General features: G+C 40.6%; 2 protein-coding genes across 3 annotated transcripts; one reads left to right on the top strand and one right to left on the bottom strand.

The window, feature by feature from the left end:
• Positions 1–456: 456 nt before the first annotated feature.
• On the top strand, positions 457–8,791 carry p2rx3a (purinergic receptor P2X, ligand-gated ion channel, 3a). Its single transcript, XM_084041318.1, has 12 exons — positions 457–774; positions 1,001–1,136; positions 2,119–2,190; positions 2,343–2,415; positions 2,621–2,933; positions 3,098–3,175; positions 3,726–3,867; positions 6,174–6,310; positions 6,403–6,496; positions 7,690–7,755; positions 7,941–8,018; positions 8,147–8,791. The coding sequence occupies exons 1-12, from the start codon at positions 641–643 to the stop codon at positions 8,282–8,284; spliced, it is 1,461 nt and encodes a 486-aa protein (XP_083897444.1). The 5' UTR covers positions 457–640; the 3' UTR covers positions 8,285–8,791.
• Positions 8,792–11,888: 3,097 nt separating this feature from the next.
• Positions 11,889–20,257, bottom strand: LOC311033682 (uncharacterized protein). 2 transcript variants are annotated; one of them, XM_084041287.1, is made up of 7 exons: positions 19,886–20,257; positions 18,433–19,542; positions 18,192–18,322; positions 14,549–15,026; positions 14,091–14,232; positions 13,712–13,929; positions 11,889–13,291 (listed from the first exon to the last, which is right to left on the bottom strand). In XM_084041287.1, the coding sequence occupies exons 2-7, from the start codon at positions 19,510–19,512 to the stop codon at positions 13,046–13,048; spliced, it is 2,295 nt and encodes a 764-aa protein (XP_083897413.1). In that variant the 5' UTR covers positions 19,513–19,542; positions 19,886–20,257; the 3' UTR covers positions 11,889–13,045. The 2 variants fall into 2 exon arrangements, with proteins under 2 accessions (XP_083897413.1, XP_083897414.1); XM_084041288.1 differs by having other exon boundaries at positions 18,433–19,539.
• Between the last annotated feature and the right edge of the window lie 446 nt (positions 20,258–20,703).

Here is a 20,703-nt window from a genome sequence, read left to right as displayed (position 1 = left end):
CAGCCAATCAGAGAGAGTACCCATTGATAGTTTAAATGTTATATTGTTCCAGTTCCAATTTTGCTAATTTCTTGGTGTCATCACTTCCAATTTCACTTGTTTGATCGTGTGATTTGATTGTGTGTGTGTGTGCGCGCTTTCAAAAGTGCTGAACAGCAATAGAGCAAGAGATGGAGACAGATGGAACATTTTAAATGGGAGATATGCATTTGTGGTGAAGACCAAGTGAGTGGTTGTCTGAGGAGAAGATGGACAAGAGGTTTTCAGTGAGGAAGGTCTGTCTTTCTTTCTCATTTCCCTTGTGGGAATGGGAGGTACGATGGGAGGTCCAATATGTGTCCATAACCAATCAAAACAGAAAGGGTCAGGGACAAGAATAAGAGGGGGGAGTGGAAGTCCCTTTATTAGTGATGTAGCAGAGGAACATACTCTATCAGAATTCTGTAGACAGTCTGAGAGAAACTGAATTAGGTAGTGACTTGCATCCAGCAATAAAAGGCACACCGCCTTATAATCACGCTTCTCAGACTTTTGAAAAGGAGAACTTTTTGCACGACTGAGAAAGCCCCCTGTTGAGAATCAGTCTCTTTTTCGGGCACAGGAGAGTGGAGGACAATCCCTCGTATATGTGCACATAGCTATGGGCTCTAAGATCTCTGGGTGTGTGACCGATTTCTTCACCTATGAGACCACCAAGTCTGTGGTGGTCAAGAGCTGGTCTGTAGGGATCATCAACCGGATCGTACAGCTACTGATCATCATCTACTTTGTCTGGTCAGTATTAGTGGCATTAGTAGTAGAGCATGTATATTCCATGTTTTCTTGTCAGTGTGTTGTTTGATCAACTTGTGAGCAATACTCTTGGTTTACCTGTCTACAGACAGTCTGTGTATCTGAGTATCTCTGTCCACATGCGTTTCCAAGCTCCCAACAATCTAGCAAGACTACAGAAGGACATAATTGTGTAAAATCTAAACGAATAATTCTCTCTGTTCTGTAGTTATGTCTTCATCTATGAGAAAGCGTACCAGGTGACTGATACAGGGATAGAGTCCTCTGTCATGACCAAAGTTAAGGGCTTTGGTCTCCATAACAACCGGGTGATGGATCAGGCGGACTATGTCTTACCTTCCCAGGTGTGTGGCCCTGATAACATAATATGGTCAACATTAAAATGTATACATTTTATGCAATATACATAAATGCTACACACACGCACACACATAGACAAAGCAGTGAGTGTGAACTGTTAGCAACAGCACTGATCCCAATGGACCCCAATGGAAACAAGCCATAGGCTTTCTTGGGTTTAAAATTATCTTAGCAGACCTTGTATTGAACTGAACTTTCCTTTTGCAAACTGCTATTAAAGTATTCAATCAATCAATCAATCAGATCCCTCAAAACTGGTTATGTTAACATTCAACCAGACATTATTGGCTTTTAAATAAATCAATTACATACATAATTTTTTTATGCAAACATTTATTATTTCTAGCATTATTTATGTCTAATGCATTGGGTTTTCACAATCATTTTAAAAGCATTTTTTTTACTATATACAAAGTCATATTTAAAACAGAAATGGCCCCTTGTACATAACTAAATGAAATATCCCTAGTAATACTATGGAATCAGAAATGTCACGGGCAGCTAAAACTAGCAGGAAGATCATGTTTGTATCAGGCCTCAATATCCTGGCTATGTTATAGCTATAAGTTAGCTGTGGTGTGTGTGTGTGTGTGTGTGTGTGTGTGTGTGTGTGTGTGTGTGTGTGTGTGTGTGTGTGTGTGTGTGTGTGTGTGTGTGTGTGTGTGTGTGTGTGTGTGTGTGTGTGTGTGTGTGTGTTTCTTATAATTAGGATACACAAGATTATCTGAGTATATAAATTATACATGCTGCACGTTCTGATTAGAATAGTTGCAGGTGCCAGGGGGATACCGACATTAAGCCACTCCAACCTACTTACTGCTACTTACTTTTTTTGAATGGAGCAGGGTAGTCAGAGATACTACTATATGGAAACATGCATTTACACTTCACATAACATTGTTATATAGAATTATGTTTGACATTATAAGAAATGACTAACAACATATATCATACATTATGTGTTAGGGTGCGAGTGTGTTCTGTATTATGACCCAGCTAATCATCACAGAGAACCAGTTCCAAGGAAAATGTCCAGAGGTGAGTACCATTCAGCTCTTCAACAGTAGAGACAATTTATTAAATGAGCGTATCGTGGATATTTGGTCAGTCAGTTATCCAGATACATACTGTGTATCTCCATTTGTTTCTACCACAGTATATCATGTGCATGTTTCTGTGCTTGTGTTCAGACTGTTAGCTTGTTCTTTTGTAACGACGAAAAAGACTGTGAGGAGCATATGGGTGAATCTTACCTTGGGAATGGTGAGTCCATGACCTAATAAGCAATATATAAGCTTTTAATAAAAAATGGTTAATGTTAATGTTAATTCATGTTGGGCATAAAAGTAATCATGTTGAAAGATTATTAATATTGAGAGAAAGCAGTGGCTATACCTGAAGCTTGAATCCCAAAACACTGGTATCAATATCAGCCTTTAAAAACTCTGTGTCTCTGTCTTCATCCCAGGTTTTATAACAGGTAAATGTCTTCTACCCTCCATTGACCAAAACGGGACTTCCAGTGACATAAATGGGACACAATCTTCCAGTGTCATAAATGGGACACAATCTTCCAGTGACATAAATGGGACACAATCTTCCAGTGACAAAAATGGAACACAATCTTCCAGTAGAATAAACGGGACACAATCTCCCAGTGGCAAAAATGGGACACAATCCTCCAGTAAAAAAAGAATACTAGACACTAAGACACTATCCTTAAGACCAGGTAGATGTGAAGTTCGAGGCTGGTGTCCAGCTGAGAATGAAAGGATCAAAGGGTAACACACACACACACACACACACACACACACACACACACACACACACACACACACACACACACACACACACACACACACACACACACACACACTTCCAGACACATTCTAGACTGTACCATGGTTGTCATTATCATTCATATCTGTTCACCTGTCCATCTCAGTGAACCAATGCTGGATGTGGAAAACTTCACCATCTTCATCAAAAATAGCGTCCGCTTTCCTCTCTTCAATGTCACTAGGTGAGTCACACACATGCACGAATATACACACATACAGAGACAGACACATTTAGACACATTCACAAATGTTACAATAGAGATTTGTACATTTGATTACCCTTATTCACATTTGCTATGAGAGTAGTCTCGTGTAGCCATACGATCAGAGATCTGGTGGCATCTAAATTCAATGTAGGTCTTGTAGGAGCTAAAAATAATGTAAAAAAGAAAGAAAGAACAGCATTGCAGAACGCAAAGGTTTTTTCAAAGCATTGGGCATTGTTTATTAGCGCTGGTTTTCTCTGCTGTTCTTGCCCCTTGAACTTAGTTGTCCCCAGACGTATCAGTAGGCGGAGATCTCTGACCATCTGGCAATGCTAGACTACTATAAGAGCATTTTTACTGAGGATATCAGAATAACACAAAACCTAATAAATATAGTACAAGTGTAATATTTGTCTTGGAAACGTACTCGAGTAAGAGTAATAAGTATCAAAGAAATCTAATACTCAAGTAAAGTTCATCATCTAAAACCCAAAATGACCAACTAATCTCTTTCTTTGTTACTCAGGGGGAACTTCCCACCCACTCTGACATCATCCCAAATCAAACGTTGTAAATACCACCCAGTGACCAACCCTCTGTGCCCGATATTCCTGGTGAAGGACATACTGAAGTACATAAACAAAGATTTGGCTTCCCTCGCTGACAAGGTCTGAACTTGTTTGCTCTTTTTCTCTAAAAAGGCTCATTTATACTTTGTTGCATGGCCCTGTGGCTTGACATAATGAATACATTTATATAGTTATTTTTGTTCTTTATATTAACTGAATTTAATTTGAATGTATTTATTCTAAGTATTGGTTTGATCACGTGTTGGTATTTATTTTATTATACAGTGATGCCCTTCGGGCACCGCTAGTTGGGGACCACACAAGTCAGGAACAATGTAAGGAACAATGTAAGGAATGCATGCCCCACCCGGTTATGCAATACCAGTTGTACCTGTTGTCAGACTGGCGGTACCCGTTACTACAGTACTAATAACGTTAGATAGCCTATTACAATGGGTTATATTTATATTTATTCCCATGTAGGCACCGGCCTACATGGGAACGCTGCAAACTGGGAACGATGCAAGTTGGTGAATGCATGCACCATCTGTTTATGCAATTCCTGTTGTACCTGTACCCAGCACGGTACCCACAATTAATGGAGATATGGGGACGCCTGATGACGTCAAAATCGGCTGACGTCATGTTGATGACCCACAGACAGATGCAGACATATTGTACATTTCCTTGAGATAGAATGGAGGTCAACTGTTCAACTGAGTTCAACGCCGCCACTTATATTGGTTTGATTGATTGATTGAATATTTTATTAGACAGAAATGCAAAACAGCACCAGTACAGTCAAACATTTGGTGTAAAAGGATAAAACCAAAAACGTTATTGCGGTCTTGTTTTCATTAGGCTCCTATGCATTCAATTCATCAACATAACATTTTGGTACCACCTAAGGTGACCGTAAAGTTTTTGTATTTTTGTCTTCCTACATGTCTCTAGTTTATATTTTGGTATGATAACCCTTCCAATCTTGTAGCTTAATGGCAGTTATCACTACCTACCGGCTAATGTATCCGGTAGGAGACACAAAGTAGAATCTTTGTGTCTCCTACCCCGGGCATCAAATTATTGCGACAAAAAACAAATATATCCATGTATTCAAGGCTTCATGGGGTGTGCAATTGATAACTTCTCAGATTTTTGGTGTTTGCAAAAAGACTGCTTTCCATAAGCTTGTAAAAGTTGACCCTCCTTCGGTCTAGTGGTCATAGCTGAATGGGTAGAGAGTCCCCCTGGGAAACTTAAAGGAGGAGTTCACCCAAAAAAATATTTATTTTCTATCAATTGCACACCCCATGAAGCCTTGAATACATGGATATATTAGTTTTTTGTCACAATAATTTGATGCCCGGGTGTATTTCCGGTAGGAGACACAAAGATTCTACTTTGTGTCTCCTACCGGATACATTAGCCGGTAGGTAGTGATAACTGCCATTAAGCTACAAGATTGGAAGGGTTATCATACCAAAATATAAACTAGAGACATGTAGGAAGACAAAAATACAAAAACTTTACGGTCACCTTAGGTGGTACCAATTTGTGAAAATATCAGTGTTGGCCCCTGTTATGAATTTCATCATGCGTCTCGCTAGCCAATCACAGAGTGGTCTGAATACTCATCAGCCAATCACAGTGCAGGGAAAGACAAGTTTTCACGACGGATGGGTCATGGGTCGCAACCCCACTTATAGGAGCGGCTACACCGCTAAAAAATAACACAAATTCAATATCATAACAAATATAAAACACTGTACCGAGTACATATGCATATGGTCCAGAGGCAGAATGATGCAAAGCTCTGCCAATCCGTGAAGCTGATGGGTTGGGTTGACCAATCAGGGAAGCCGAGGCCTATCTATGAAGGTAGATAGAGAGACACAGGTTTCATGAATTTATAGATATACATAGATAAGATATAGATAGAAACACACGCGCACGCACGCGCGCACACACACACACACACACACACACACACACACACACACACACACACACACACACACACACACACACACACACACACACACACACACACACACACACACACACACACACACACACACACACACACCACACACACACCCCACACACACACACACACACACACACACACACACACACACACACACACACACACACACACACACACACACACACACACACACACACACACACACATGTTGTTGCAGTATTAAGAATTATTACCAAGAAACCAGTTTTGACCATGTGCTGTACGTGAAGTTCTTATTCTAGGTTATGAATATCTAATGTCAACATATTATGATTACCTACATTCTCTTTCCCTGGAAGATGAAGAAGGGAGAAAGAACTAGGATTTTGTCTTTGTCTCTGCCTCTGTCTTCCTTCCTCTTGTTCCTTTCATCTCTCAGGGCGGAGAGATAGGAATAAACATTGAGTGGAAGTGCAACCTTGACCTGGACATTGAAAAGTGTTTACCCAGGTATGCCTTCACACAACTCGATCTCCCGTTTAGGAGGAATAGGGTCTCCAAAGGCTATAACTTCAGGTAAGGGACCTTCCATGTCACTTATATCTCTTTCAGAGTTAAATCGACAACGGAGATTTTACTCAGTACTATTTCCTTCTCATCATTGACAGATTTGCTAAATATTACAAGACGGAAAATGGGACTGAATTTCGAACTCTCCACAAGGCTTTTGCCCTTCGCTTTGACATCATGGTCACTGGCAATGTAAGTAATAGACCTGTGAAAAGGTAGTGATACATACACAAGCATGTACTGTACTGTATGTGTATGCACATGTATGCACATTTAGATGAATTTCACCAAGTCGTTTTGGTTTGAGTTTAGATAAAAATGTTCAACAACATTGTTTTCACGTATTAGTATTAATAAGATAATTTTGACTCACAAAAAGCTATTCTTTGAGACATACATACGGGTATTTGGGGCCATGGCTGTGTCCGCCATTGTCTTGGAGGTGCAAACAACACAGGCTCACATTTGAGCTTGTGACATGGATCGTATACGATGATATATTGTAGTCCACATATTTGTTTTCAAGCTCCAGAGCCACAAAAAGGAGCCAAATCCCCACAAGAAGTACCTTTGTTTGCACCTCCAACACACTCATGTGACTTCCCCCATTCACACATACTAGGGTGTGATGTCACTGTAGCTAAAAGAATACTCTGATGTTGGTTCAGACTGAAATCTTTGGTTTGGGTCGAGCTCAGCGGTTCTGTCAAATTTGAATGTTTCTGCATGTGTGCGTGTGCACGTGTATTATTGATCTCTGATGAATATTTGATGTTTCTTTTTTTAAACCACTTAAACCATATATACATTGACTGGAGTCCCCCAGGGCTTGGCTCCCTCTTGGCCCCCTCCTTTCTTCCGTCTACACCAAATCTCTTCAGCAAAAATACCCGATCTACAATCTCATAGTGCAGTACGTTGTGAGCTTGTAGATCGGCTATTTTTGCTGAATGTTTGCCCCAAATTAGGGACGCTAGGGTTCAAGTGGTTAAACCACAGTTGTATGAGAGATTGCATAATGAAAAATATGTCCATGGAATACATTATTGATGTTGCAAGCAGGGACAGAATGGAGCTTAGCGATTAGTTGAGCATGCTGGATATATCAATATTGTCTGTCAACCAAATGTATTCTTTTGTCTAGCCTACATGAAACCCATGGCCACAGGCCAGCTTTCTGGTGTGCAGTGAGAACATATTTTTGGCAAACCGTTTCATGCATCAAGTGTAGAACATATTTCATTTTGAAATGCAGCACATTTCTAAAGAAACTACAATATTCTCACCAGAGTGAAAACACAGGGCCCAATGGAGGCATCTGCCTTAATGAAGGACATAATATGTCATTAATATAATTTTGATCTATTTCCCTCATGTTCATCCAGGCAGGAAAGTTCAGCACTATACCTACACTGATCAACATCGTTGCTGCCTTCACTTCTATTGGACTAGTAAGGAGATCACATCTTAACCACTATTTTGGGCTTGTCATTATAGTCAAATGTAGTTATTTATTTTTTTGTCTTGTAGATCAGCAATTTGTCAAATACGAGTGGTTAATCAAATTGGAAGAATGTGAATGCTGTATTTTTAGAATGACCGTTAACCTCCTCAATGTTGTACTATTTGGCTGCAGGGCACAGTGCTCTGTGATATCATCCTACTCAACTTCTTGAAAGGGGCAGATCAATACAAGGCCAAGAAGTTTGAAGAGGTACAACAACTTCTTGCATGCACTTCCTGAAACTTTGTCCGCTTGCTGGCTTGTACATCTACAGTACAACCTCAATTGTCTGCTGAAGCTTAGATTTCTTTGATGCTCCATTGCGCCTCTCTCCACAGGTCTCTGGAGTCCAGATAGAAACCCAGCTAGATGCAACCCTCTCTCGGAGCCCTGGGAGCGAGCTGTCAATCAAACAAGGAATGAAGAGTTCATATGACTCTGGAGCTGGGTCTCTCTCTGCTGAACAAGCCATCTGACTGACAGCCTCCTTGGCAATTCTGGAGAAGCCACCTCTCTTGCCTCAGTTTGGGGTGCTCGCCATTCTGGGTTCCTGCAGCCCTGCATCCACCCTCTCATCATCATCTACACTAGTGTTGGCTATATATACACGCTAGGACGTTTTTGTTCGAGAATACATGCCTTTTGCTACATTTGCAAAGACTGTTGACCTCATTTGTTAGACATGTACAGGAGGCAAGCAGCAAGCTATTATAATACGTCCGCTTTTGGAAGTCGCAACAACAAAAGAGGGCACCTGTCGATGCACTTGCATTCTGAATGACATTGTTATTACAGACACTGCTTGACTTGGGCTGGTACGCGCCGGTACAGAGTACCAGTCCTTATTACTTATAATTACATACCGCCACTTCCTGGTGAAACCACAGTAGGTGCTCTTGTAGGGAAGTCATGCACTATGGGGGCACTTCATTGCCCCAGTGAATCTCATTCATAACCCCAAAAATATTATTTAATCTTAAAGTGTTGGCTACTTAAGTTGCCATGATCATAGTGACAATCATCATTTATTTTATCTGATTATAAGCTTTGACTTTGATTGCAATCTTGATTAACAGTTTTTTGGGATACTCACATTTATACTGTATATTTTGGTGTTTATCTAATGTCGGTTTGTGTGTTCAAACAGCAGCACTGAGATCCATGTGCGCATGTACTCAGAGACGTGAGACTACTTCTACTGGGAATATATCAATGTGTCTGATTGTTTCGCTTTATATAACATCCAAGTAGCTTGTACAGTATATGCCTATACAAATCAGCTACCTGCCATTTGGTAGCGTGATTCATAAATCCTGTAACTCCTTCTCGATATCAGATCTACACTGATTCCATTTAGAATTGTCCAATTCTTTGTGCAAATCAAAAGTGTATTTTGTTCAGTATATTTATAGAATATCAGGCTTCTGCTTATAACCATATTAACAGCACCATGCACAGACTCGCTCCATCATTGTATCCCCCTATAGGCCGATGGATACTTGAACACTGCAGGGAGAAAGTTCCTGTAGGCTACAGTACACACCCACGATGTATGTAATGCAAATAAGATATAGTATACACATTCCTGTCAAGTCTTTTACCAGAAACCTGTAGGCTAATATTACCCATAATTTTATTGTGTGTTGTGATCGAATAGTATGACGAGTACTGTTTCATGGATGTTGTCAAATGGCTGTCAAATGTGATATGCCTTGCACATGCATGTGCAAGACATGTGACATGAGTTGTGACATGAGTTTGAGCCTTGGAGTATTGACAGAGATTGTTCCTGACAAGGTGCTAAAACTAACATGTGGAAAGAGATGGTTTTCATTTTAAAACTCAGTTTTTCAATGAAAACACCATAGTGTAGTAGATGCAGCCTCGCTAGCCTGGCTTTTCCCAATTGGGATGGGATTGGCGGGGCAGAGGAATAAATCCATAGTCAGCATATAACTGCTCTTCAGAGCATACGTACATGTTAGTTCACCCAGCCCAAAGGATCCAATACCTAAACACGACTATGTAGGTTACAGCCTTTAAAAGGTTACCCCCCTCACCATGTATTTACTGCTTGTTCAACCTACTTGTAAACCCAGCCATACAATCTTTGTAAGTAGTCTCATGAAAACACTGCAAGATCTTAACTTTAATAAATAGTGATACCTTCTGTTTCCTTGTGCAATTCAATTATGTACTTTTAGTACCAACTATTCTTATGATTTATTGGCATGCAACTACAATAATTCAAACATATTTTCTCAATGCAGTCAAGTCCAGCTATATTACAGATACTATGCTAAGAATCAGTATTGGTGGAAATATAATGTACAAATTACATCACTTTGATTTAAGTGATACTGCTATGACATTGCATTGTTCTTCTGTCTTTGGATGAAATTATGCACCAACTTTCATTTGCATCATTTTTCATAGATAGACTATAGAACTAAAACTGCTAATAATATTTGATGTGTCTGTGGTGTGTGTGTGTGTGCGCGCTTGTGTTGTGGGGTGCGTAAGTGGCTGTGGCTTGTGGTGTACAAATGGGCCATTATTAGTGTATTTTTGAGAGTTTGCATCGGACACGCTGCAAAGACTAATGGACTACAGGGAGATTAGAGTTCATTCATCAAGCCACTTTTTTCACTTTTTCAAATGGAGCAAAATGTGTAGAGAATCGTTATGCATCTTAATTCCATCTTTGGTTGTTCAAACTGTAAATTGTTGCATGCCATCTAACTAAATCCATATAATCTTAAAATGAACGTAATGCTCAAATCTTTCTGACTTTTTCCTTCAACTCTCCCCTCACCTACTCTAACAAGAGATTCAAGGAATTAAGAATCAAGCGGGATTCTTGATCCGCCAAGATTTACTTTCATTAGGTAGGCTGTGGAATTATTGTATATGAGACATTGATTCATAGTGATAGTGATGACAAATTGTTAGAATAATCGTTCATGCATTTCACAAGTGAAATTACTAACTCCCTCAAGGCCCCCGTAGGGGTCCCTGGACCCCACTATGAAAGCCACCAGAGCCTATTCCACTCTTCTCTCTATCCTCTTCTGTCACCACATACTCTGACCAGGGCCACTAATAGATCAAATAGAACTAAAAAGCCTCTTAATGGCTCTGGTAGTGGTTTATGAGAGCAGGCAACTCCACTATGGAGTGAACGGACAAAGGAAGTGACAGCAGCTGGTCAAGAGGATTAATGTACTAATGTAATCATACAGATCAATACCAAACATCTAATGGAGATGACAGCAGATGAAGTTAGAGCTTTATGTCTGACATCTGCCATATTCTGTCATTGTCAGGACACCCTATTCCCAGTGTCAGGATAGAATAGGTTTTCTTTTTCTCAGGTTTTGCTTTTGTTTTTGTCTTTTTTTTTTCTCTCGCCTTTTCCACTTTTTGCCCTCTTTTCTGTACTTTTTAATACCATGTAATTTACTTTCTTGTGAGGGTTGGGAGGGGGGGTTTGTGTTTGTCTTGTGCGTTGTTTTTTTTTCACAGAAAACTAGAAGAGTTCTGTCATTGTTTATCCTCCTGTAAAACTGACTTCTTAAATAAAAATGATGTGAAAACAGGATAGAATAGGAAAGTTACAGTGCAGCTTTTAAAGTTAAATGTTCTTTTCAAATAATGGAACTTTAATATACTTAATCAAAAAGATTATCGATCAAAAAGTTATTTGTGTTTATTTGTAATTTGTTTGCTTAGAAGTTAAAAGTTCTCAAATGGAAACTAAAATGGAAAGTTTTTCAAATTGATTTCAAGATTTTTCATTTTATTTAAAAACATTTACAAAATATTGGTCAAAACATCGCTAATCGATGGTCTAGGACTCTCCAAAATTGGGATCTGACCCAAAAAACGGTCGCCTCTGTTTTTTTTTTTAACTGTGTATGTTCAACAAGTGAACTTAAAAAGAAAACTTGAAAAGAGGAGAGGGAACACTGATAGGCCCACACCACACTCACTTCTATCTTTGTTCCCATATGCTTTCCTATAACTCCCATCCCAATCCAAGATGTGTCATCATATTAATAAAGTGTCCAAATAAGTATGTCAAAATATTTCTGGAGTTTATTGCATTTGGTTCTTTGATTTGGTTCTGTTTGAAATAAAGGCATCATTTAATGACAAGTTTTAACAGAGATCATAAATAAATGTCAAAACAAAATGTACAAAAACAAAATATCCCCGTAAATTGTATTTTCAATAGAAAAGGGGATGATTACATCATGATCCTTCCCATTAAATAATTCCTTTTTTTTTTCCTGTCAGAGATTATTACAGAATACATACATCAAAAACGACACATGGTGGTCCATGTGGTCCCAAAACACCCAGGAGACAAGTGTTGAAACAGACATTGAAGTGTGGAAACCGATCACGCTCCTCCTGTAGCTCTTTCCAGTAATCTGGGTCTGAAAGGTGAGCCAGTTGTGTGTTTATGTGTCCAGGTTGAGACCCAGCAGATGTCGCCGCAGCTTTAAAGAACAGGGTGACTCACTGTCACTCAAGATCCAAAAACGTTGCATATATCCAAGAACCTTTTGAAGGCAGGTTCTGGTCCCAAAACGAACAAAGATCAAAAGCATTAAAGAAGCTCCACACACTGTAGCTCCCCTAAGTGATTTAAACATATATATTATTATTTAGGCATCCAATGAGTGATGTTTCCAGCTAAAGCTCTTCAGACTAAACTAGAAAAGGGTGCTCTTTGGAGAGCAGGTCTTCGCCAGGCCGGGTGGCCTACCTAGGGCCATTGGCAGTCATGGGTTGCAGCAGACAGGACGTGTATACATACATACTGTATATGTACTCCCCAACTATAATGGGGACATCCTATTGCATTGTATTTAAATCTAGTTTAGTTAGTTTAGTTACTCTACAGTTATATTCAAGTTATGAAAGCATTGGCTTGGTGTTTTTTCATGTACTGAGACGAATACGTGATCTTTTTAAGTTTTTATATTGTATTGTTTGTTTGATTTCACTACTGTGCTAAGGTCTGCGCAAACCAGTTTCATCGGGTGATGATCACATGATGTACAGTATTTAAGATGGCCTCCCTATCAATTCTCTCTATCACTTATTTAGTCTGTAGAATCGCTTTGGCTTAAACCATCACGCGTTGGATGCCTAAATAAAAACAAGTCACTTAAGGGACCTACAGTGTGCAGACCTTCTTTTTTGCCTTTGATCACTGTCAGTGTTTGTCACCGTTTAGTTTTCTTACCAGTCTTCATCCTCTTCAACGCCTTGATCCAGGCGGGGAGAGCAGGTCGTGATGCTGGTGTCTCCACTTGCTCCGTTTGCTGCATGCCATGATCCCCCTCTATGGACGAGTCGTCCTCAAGTAGAGAGTCGTCGTCTGAGACCGAAATGTCTAGATCCAGGTTGATGGGTGCAATGGTGAGCACTTCCTCTGAGAAACGAACCCGACGAGTCTCCTCAACTCTCCTCTGAGTCCGGGAGAATGTGCACGGGGATGGAAAGAAAGAGTGGGAGTAGAAGAAGATGAATTTGGAAATAGAGATGGAGATACAAATTCTGATTATTGTAACTTAATTTAGACAAGTCTCATGAGTTTAACTCTTAATTCATTTCGAGTTAAAATCATTCAAAAGTAGCTATAAAAGTTCAGATGAATTGTGGGCAGATTTCCTAGAATCTAACAATAACTATTATTGCACGATCCAATGTCAGCAATCACAACATCACTTTAAGAACACATAACATAAACACTTCAACTATTCCATCATTCCTTCTACAAATGTACATACTGTACAGGACTGTACGTAAAGTGAGATTATATTTCAGACCACCAGGGGGCTTTAGTTTGAACACAATGGCCAGAACATTACAAAGATGGTTCATCTCACCTTCTTAGTCACCGTTTCCGTTGAAATGGATGACTCAGAATCTTGAGACATGGAGTGTCTCAGTGCACTCCGGGGCACAGCAACAGGAGGACGAGAAGAGGATGGTGGAGGAGATGAAAGAGAGGACATTGACATCATGTCACCTCCATTATCATTTATCTTCTCTGTCTCATGGGCAACATGGCTGATGGAGGTGCCTGGCAAATACATGGACTCGTCTGTGACAAGTGAGAAAAGAATTACAGTGGGTTTCAAGCTTTTTCACACGGAACAAATCCCATTATCTACACAGTAGAATCCTCAGATGAACCTCTGCTAACTTTGACTGCAGTCTATATGTGCGTAATGGATTTGACCAGATTAAACTTCTTGTTCTGACCTCTCTTTGCCTCTTTTCTCTCTCTCACTTCCCCTTCCTCCATGCGGTCCTCCTCTCCTCCCCTCTCCTGTGACCGATGTACTCTCTTTCTGTTCAGCTGGACTCTGCTCTTCAGGGATGAGTTGTCCAGAACATCTGCTGGCTGTGAACAAAAGTAGTAAAACAAGGTGATGAACCTACAATTGATTCATAAAAACATAGTGTAACATAACATAACTTTACAGCATAACGCATGATAGAAAAAGGATCTCATAAACCTACCAACTATTTTTTATATACTGTTATGCATTTTAGCAACTCTCTAAAGAAAGATGAAATGGATTTCACACCTGAGTCCTTGACTGAATTGAGAATTATAATTTACACGGCTCCCTCTGAAATTTGTAAAGCTAAAATTCAATTAATTAAAATTGGTAATTAATTGTTTCCTATTAAAATTATTTCAATGATTTCTTTACCTTTGAAAAGATGAAGTCTACTAGGGCTGTATTTTTCAGGTCTATTCCACTCTGTTCAGCTCTATTCCACTCTGTATCTGATTGGCTATGACCATGGTCCATTGCCTCTGACTGGATGAGCTCAGTTTTAATATCCTGTGCTGGAACATGATTTGATTCTGAAATGTCCATGTTTACAGGCATGCAAATATCACTTGATATCGGTGTCGATGCCAAAACTGCAGCTGATTCAGGTTCTCTCATGTTCCATTGATTGTTTATATTTCCTGGTTGGGTGTGAATGAAAGATGATTGGCCACTGCATTGGTCTTGGCAGTTCACTTTGGCTCCTAGTTGGCTTGTTGACAATTCTAATAGTTTCTGATTGGCTATGCCACCTGGTGGGGTAGGGCTTAGAAACCTGCCCCACTCATGACCTGCAACGATCTCGTCCAGTAAGCTGAATGACCCCAGGCCAAATTCAAAGTCATTGGGAGTTCTGTCAAAAGAGAGAAACTTGATTTTAAAAAAATGCTATAATTACAATGCATTATAACAATGGGAGATTATTCACTTGTTAACAGTTCTTCTTTGTCTTGAACACAGAACAATCAAAAAACTTAAACGGTCATGAAACCCCAGGCAGATGTAGGTTTTTTTCCAATTCAGTTTAAAACTACAAAAAAACAGCAGAGGCTAGTAAGTAATGCAGCTGCAACTAATACATGTAGGCCAGCTTCCCATAACTCCACTGCAACAAATATGCCTGAGTTGTATACAAGTACCTGAGACTAAAACGTGATTCTGTTATACAACCCATTACTGGGGTTTTGGTATGAAAACCGTTACATGTCTGACATGTCACCAATCCGTGTGAAAATCAGTCGAGAATTCAGCGAGTTATGATGATTCTAATTGTGTAGAGACCTCCTGCTTCCGTAGTCATACAGGTACATACAGTACATGTACCTGTATGGCCCCAAATATGGCGGCCACGATGACTAGGGTTGGGATCCTTTCTTAACACGTGATCACAATACTTCACTGGTAACCTGTTAAATTCAGAATAGATTTTACTGATAACTTTTAAAGCCCGGCAGGGTCTGGCCCCCAGCTACATCAAAGACTTGCTGCCCCTCTATGAACCTATGTCTTCCTTGAAATCACTTCTAAAAACATACTTTAATGTTAACGCCTTTTCCTAGTGGTTTTGCCTTTTATCAGTTTTTGTGTTATCAGTTTTTAATAGTTTTTTCTTCTCTGTTATTTTCGTATTAATTATGTTACCCATTGATTTTATGTGTTGATTTTATGTGCCGTTTTAACTTGTGTGGTCATTATGCTGCTCTTTTATCTTGTTCTGTAAAGCACTTTGTAACCTTGTTTGGAAAAGCGCTATACAAATAAATTCATTATCATTGTCATTTTTTTAATCGTTAAAGGTTCCCCTTAACGATTCCCACAGGGGGTTCCAAATGGACCCTTACAGTTCTGTAACTCTGAGAGGGTGCAAATGGAATTGGTTCCATTTGCACACTCTCAGAGTTATGGTGGTCCTTGAAATTCAAATGTTTGAGTTTCGCTGGTATTGTACTTGTATAGCAGACGTGAAGTCCACATACCAGCTCTGGCAGTGTGATAAAAACGGTTCCGGAAATGGTTCCAAATGTGATGAAACCGATTCCAGTTCCGCAATGTTGGATCCGGTTCCTCCGGTTTCTCATCCCAACTGTAACGATGACGCATTGCTCCAATTAACAGCAGCGGCCTACAGAAGCGGTATCTACAGTATGTATGTGTGTATAAAGTATATATACACGTATCAGAAACAGATACTTCTGTGCATTGACGTGTTGCTTTCAACGCGCGGAGTTCAACATTTGTGAACTTTGACTGGGCGTCAGCCAATAGAAATGCTCGTAGTTTTCTTTCCACTCCAACGTAAGTAAGTAAAAGCCAGACCACCATTTATGTGTGCGTTGCATCTGGCACTGCCCACAATCTGCAAGACACCATGGCTAATTGACGCATTGGACGCTACTACTGTTCAGACACATACTGTATGGGTACTCTGTCAAATTTTTACAATGCTGTAATTTTTAACTTGATGGAAAAACTACAAAATCAGCCTAGGGTTTCATCCCCTTTATGTGGGTGAGGTGACTCTCTTTCTGACTGTATCCTTAAAAGGCACTTTCATGAGCATCATAGAAATATTCATATGCACATTCTTATGTTGTGAGGTTAATGTGTCAATCAATGTCTGCATGAATGCCAGGGTGCAGACTGAATTAATAGGGTTAGTGACAGTTTATGTCAGTGAAAGGGGTGTGCACCTGTCAAATCACAATGGAGGGAGTGAAGGAGAGAGATAGAGAGTGAGCGAAAGAGCAAAGCAGTATCAACATAACTAACATCACAGTTATGGCTGGAATTATCACTTCACAAATACCTCACATGCCTCATCTCAATATCTCTGAACCTTGGATGGTACAGTCGATCAGTGGTTCTCAAACCTTTTCATTTTATGCACCCATAACTCTGAGAGTCCACTCTTACGGGTGTATTTGGTTCCATTTGTACACTTTCAGAGTTACTGACCTGTAAGGGTCCATATGGAACCCCATCAAGTAAGAACCATTGCTGTAGTTTATTCAGGCTGCATGCAGGTATCCGACCTGAACCTTTGCACATTTATTCAAAAAGCTAATAGGAACACTGCTTGTAAGCCTATATGCTATATTTGAACCCATTGCCTGAGCCATTGCCTGTCTCAGCAGTTAGAGCAGCCGCCTTGGAAACCGGAAGGTCCCCAGTTCGATTCCCGACTCCTCCTGGCTTTGTTTCAAAGTGTCCTGAGCAAGGCATTTAACCTCTACCAGCTCCCAAACAGGTATGGTTCAAGGTGACTGCTCCTAATAGTTAGGATGTGTACATTCCAGATGATCAATTTCCCTACAGGGATCAGTACAAGTTACATAAAATAAAATAGATAAAAACAAATATTAAAATAACCTGTGTAGTTTGTATCACACAGCAGCCTTAGACAAGTGCTATTATGTGTGTCAAGTTTTTAAGTGAATGTATAATCGTCCACGTCATTTAACCCATCCTAACAAATTATTAGGAGCAGTGAACAGCGATTCTACAGCACCTGGGGAACAACTCCAGATCTCAGGCCAGTACTGGAGGGAGCATTTCCTTAACATGCATATTTTTAGTGTGGGAGGAAATCCACATGAACATGAAGAGAACATGCAAACTCCACACAGAAACGCTCCAGGCGGCCACCGCTGACATTCGAAACCAGGACCTTCTTGCTGTGAGGCAACAGTGCTAAACACGGAGCCACCCCAAAACCAAGCCAGCCATGCTATGGCACCAAACTGCCCATTGGGAGCAGTTATGGGTTCAGTGTCTTGCAAAAGGACACATAACATGATGCCACATACAAACACACACACACACACACACACACATACTGTGTACACACACACACACACACACACACACACACACACACACACACACACACACACACACACACACGCACACACACGCACACACACGCACACACACACACACACACACACACACACACACACACACACACACACACACACACACACACACACACACACACACACACGTGCAAATAAAATACCTGTTGTGATCTTCTACAGTGCGGTCTCCTGAAAGCCTTGGAGGGGCATCAGCACTCCTGGTCATTTCTCCCTCCTTATCTGACATGTTGGTGAGATTATTTGCTGCTGATGGATGGTTTTCAGGGGAAAGCTGTTGAATACAGAGGTAATTGAATCTCTCCCAGAATGGAAAACACAGTTTGATTTAATGTTTCTATACTGTGACAATTACAATGCAAGTTAAAGAAAAACACTACTCACTTCTTTTTCATTCTTCCCATCTTCCTCCCCTTCACTCTCTTCTTTCCCTTTCTTCGTTAAACTCCCATGTCTCTCCTTCCATCTCTCCTTGATCTTTTGTGTCCATCTCCTACTTTTGGTCTCAGATGATCTCTTCTTCAGTTTTGCTTCTGGGACCAGTTTTGGTCCTAAAACACCTCTGTTTTGCAGAAGTGTTGTGCTCTTAGCTTCACTTCCTAAGCTTAGACTTGCCTCTGCAGTCTTCATTGACCATGCATAGACTCTGGGAGTAAAGCCCTGAACAAGGGAGGGAGAATTGTCCTTATTGTCCTGTCCCAGACTTCTAGATTCAATTGCACCCACAGTCCTACTGATTTGACTAGGGTACTGAAAGGTCAAAGGTGAAGTATCGGGAAGGGAAAGCTGGTCATCACGGGAATTGATTGGATTAAATGGAGAATTATCGTTTCCATCCGTTCCCCCTTGTACCTCATCTTCTGCCCTCTCAAAGGAAGCACTGTTTGGTGTGTTTGCAGAAACGCAGTGCATATTTCCTGTTGGGGTTAACACTGGCAACATCGCCTGTGTCGAGTCTCTGTTCTCAGCCCTATCACTGTCAGTGTTGTTTTTATGGGAGGGAGAGGAAATGACACTCAGAGAAGACGAGAAAGATGTTTCCTTTCCCCTGTCCAATGTGAGGGCATTGATTTCTCCTATCTTGCCTTTGAGGCTGGTTGCAGGCTGGCTGAAGTCCCACACAGGTATCCCAAACTCCTCCTGAGAATCCCACTTCCTCATTTCGCGTCCCCCCTTACCAAGACCGCCTCTGCCCTCTTCTGCTGGACCTCTGATGATGTCACTTGGAGGCGGCCTTGTCATTGCTGTCCCAAACCCATTCACAGGGATGCTGTTGAATTCACTGACAGTTTTGTGATTTGGGTCTCCTCTCCCTCCGTTCTGCCCCTGGCTTGGGGCAGCAGTGGTGGGGCTGGTTTGGTGCTGGCATCCTTGACTCCCAGTGCCCGGTTGGAGCTTCAGTCTTTGCAGCATAGACTGGAGAAGGGCCTGGGTGTCTGTGGTGGGACTGTGTGATTCAGACATCCAGGAAATGATTTTGGATACATGTATCTACTGTATACAAAATGAGAACAGTCCACACAAGGATGCATAAAAAGATTAATGCACATAAGTTCCACAAGATCCTCATATTATACAGTATATTCAACAGATCAATGCTAAAGGTAGAATTTACAAAGTGTGTGTAGTACACTGTGGTCCTTTTCGCTGTACCACTTCACCCTCTCGTCCAGTTGACCATCCTTGCCTTCTTAATAAGCATTTTGAAGGTTACTCTCTTCTTTTTTTCACATTACACCATTTATCTCATGCTGTCAGTGTTTTATCTCATGTGCATATGTGTATCTTATGTGCATCTGCATCAGCTGAGAATCTTGTGTTTCTATGCGTACGTTACCTGTTTTGGTGCATTCTTCTCTTTGCTCCTTCATTCTTCTCTTTGACACCAAACATCCATGGTATTTTAAAAACCTTCAACGCTATTCCCTCTATGGCTATGCCTCATCCGTCTCAGGAAACCAGTGTTAAAAGAAAACTTTAGTTTTTGCTTTTCAGCTCTTCTTCTGCCCTCTCACTTCCTGTGTTACTCTGTGTCTTTTTCAAGAAAGGTAGATGCGTCTATTTACTGTGCACAGAGCCTGTTCAGTCACGCCTCTTGAGCAGCAATTGTCCAGGTCATCTCAGTTGGGTTGTAAGAGGTTTATTGCAAAGCAACGTTCCATAGACCTTACAGATGCAGACCAACAAGAAATACCAGTGAGGCTAGACAAATAACTGAGTATTGACAGTGTCTGCCTCTCTCTCTCTCTCTCTCTCTCTCTCTCTCTCTCTCTCTCTCTCTCTCTCTCTCTCTCTCTCTCTCTCTCTGCTATCATTCTATGTCCCTCCTTCCCTTCCTCTTTCATTCTAGATCACACACACCCTCTTTCCACAGTGGCCCTGGTGTGGTGTGGCCATGTGGTCACAGGGCGTTTTGGTGGGCATAACTACTATTTATAGGCTATATGTCTGAGGTTGAAGGCTGAATGTTGGTAAATTGCATCTCATGGACTATAGTACAGTTTGTAGCAATTAAGGCTGGTAATGTTTTGGGGAAATAGGCCATCCCTTAGTCTTACTTTATACTGATAGACCCACCATATTGTTTTCTAAATATGTCACACTTATTACACAAAGTCATGGTAGGAAAAGTCTAAACTAAATGCATTTGTAATT

The sequence above is a fragment of the Gymnoscopelus microlampas genome, assembly GCF_963454915.1.
Source record: "Gymnoscopelus microlampas genome assembly, chromosome: 18".
NCBI lineage: Eukaryota > Metazoa > Chordata > Actinopteri > Myctophiformes > Myctophidae > Gymnoscopelus > Gymnoscopelus microlampas.
Note: the sequence above shows the minus strand (reverse complement) of the source record. Positions and strands in the feature narration are given on the sequence as shown.

Bases quoted from the DNA above. Each gene is read 5' to 3' on its own strand.
- p2rx3a (XM_084041318.1), top strand. From the start codon at position 641: ATGGGCTCTAAGATCTCTGGGTGTGTGACCGATTTCTTCACCTATGAG. The intron at 1,137-2,118 runs GTGTGTGGCCCT...ATTATGTGTTAG, and splicing joins ACTATGTCTTACCTTCCCAG to GGTGCGAGTGTGTTCTGTAT. The intron at 8,019-8,146 runs GTACAACAACTT...CTCTCTCCACAG, and splicing joins AGGCCAAGAAGTTTGAAGAG to GTCTCTGGAGTCCAGATAGA.
- LOC311033682 (XM_084041287.1), bottom strand. From the start codon at position 19,512: ATGTCTGAATCACACAGTCCCACCACAGACACCCAGGCCCTTCTCCAG. The intron at 13,930-14,090 runs GTCAGAACAAGA...CACTTGTCACAG, and splicing joins GAGAAAAGAGGCAAAGAGAG to ACGAGTCCATGTATTTGCCA. The intron at 13,292-13,711 runs GTGAGATGAACC...TCCCGGACTCAG, and splicing joins CGGAAACGGTGACTAAGAAG to AGGAGAGTTGAGGAGACTCG.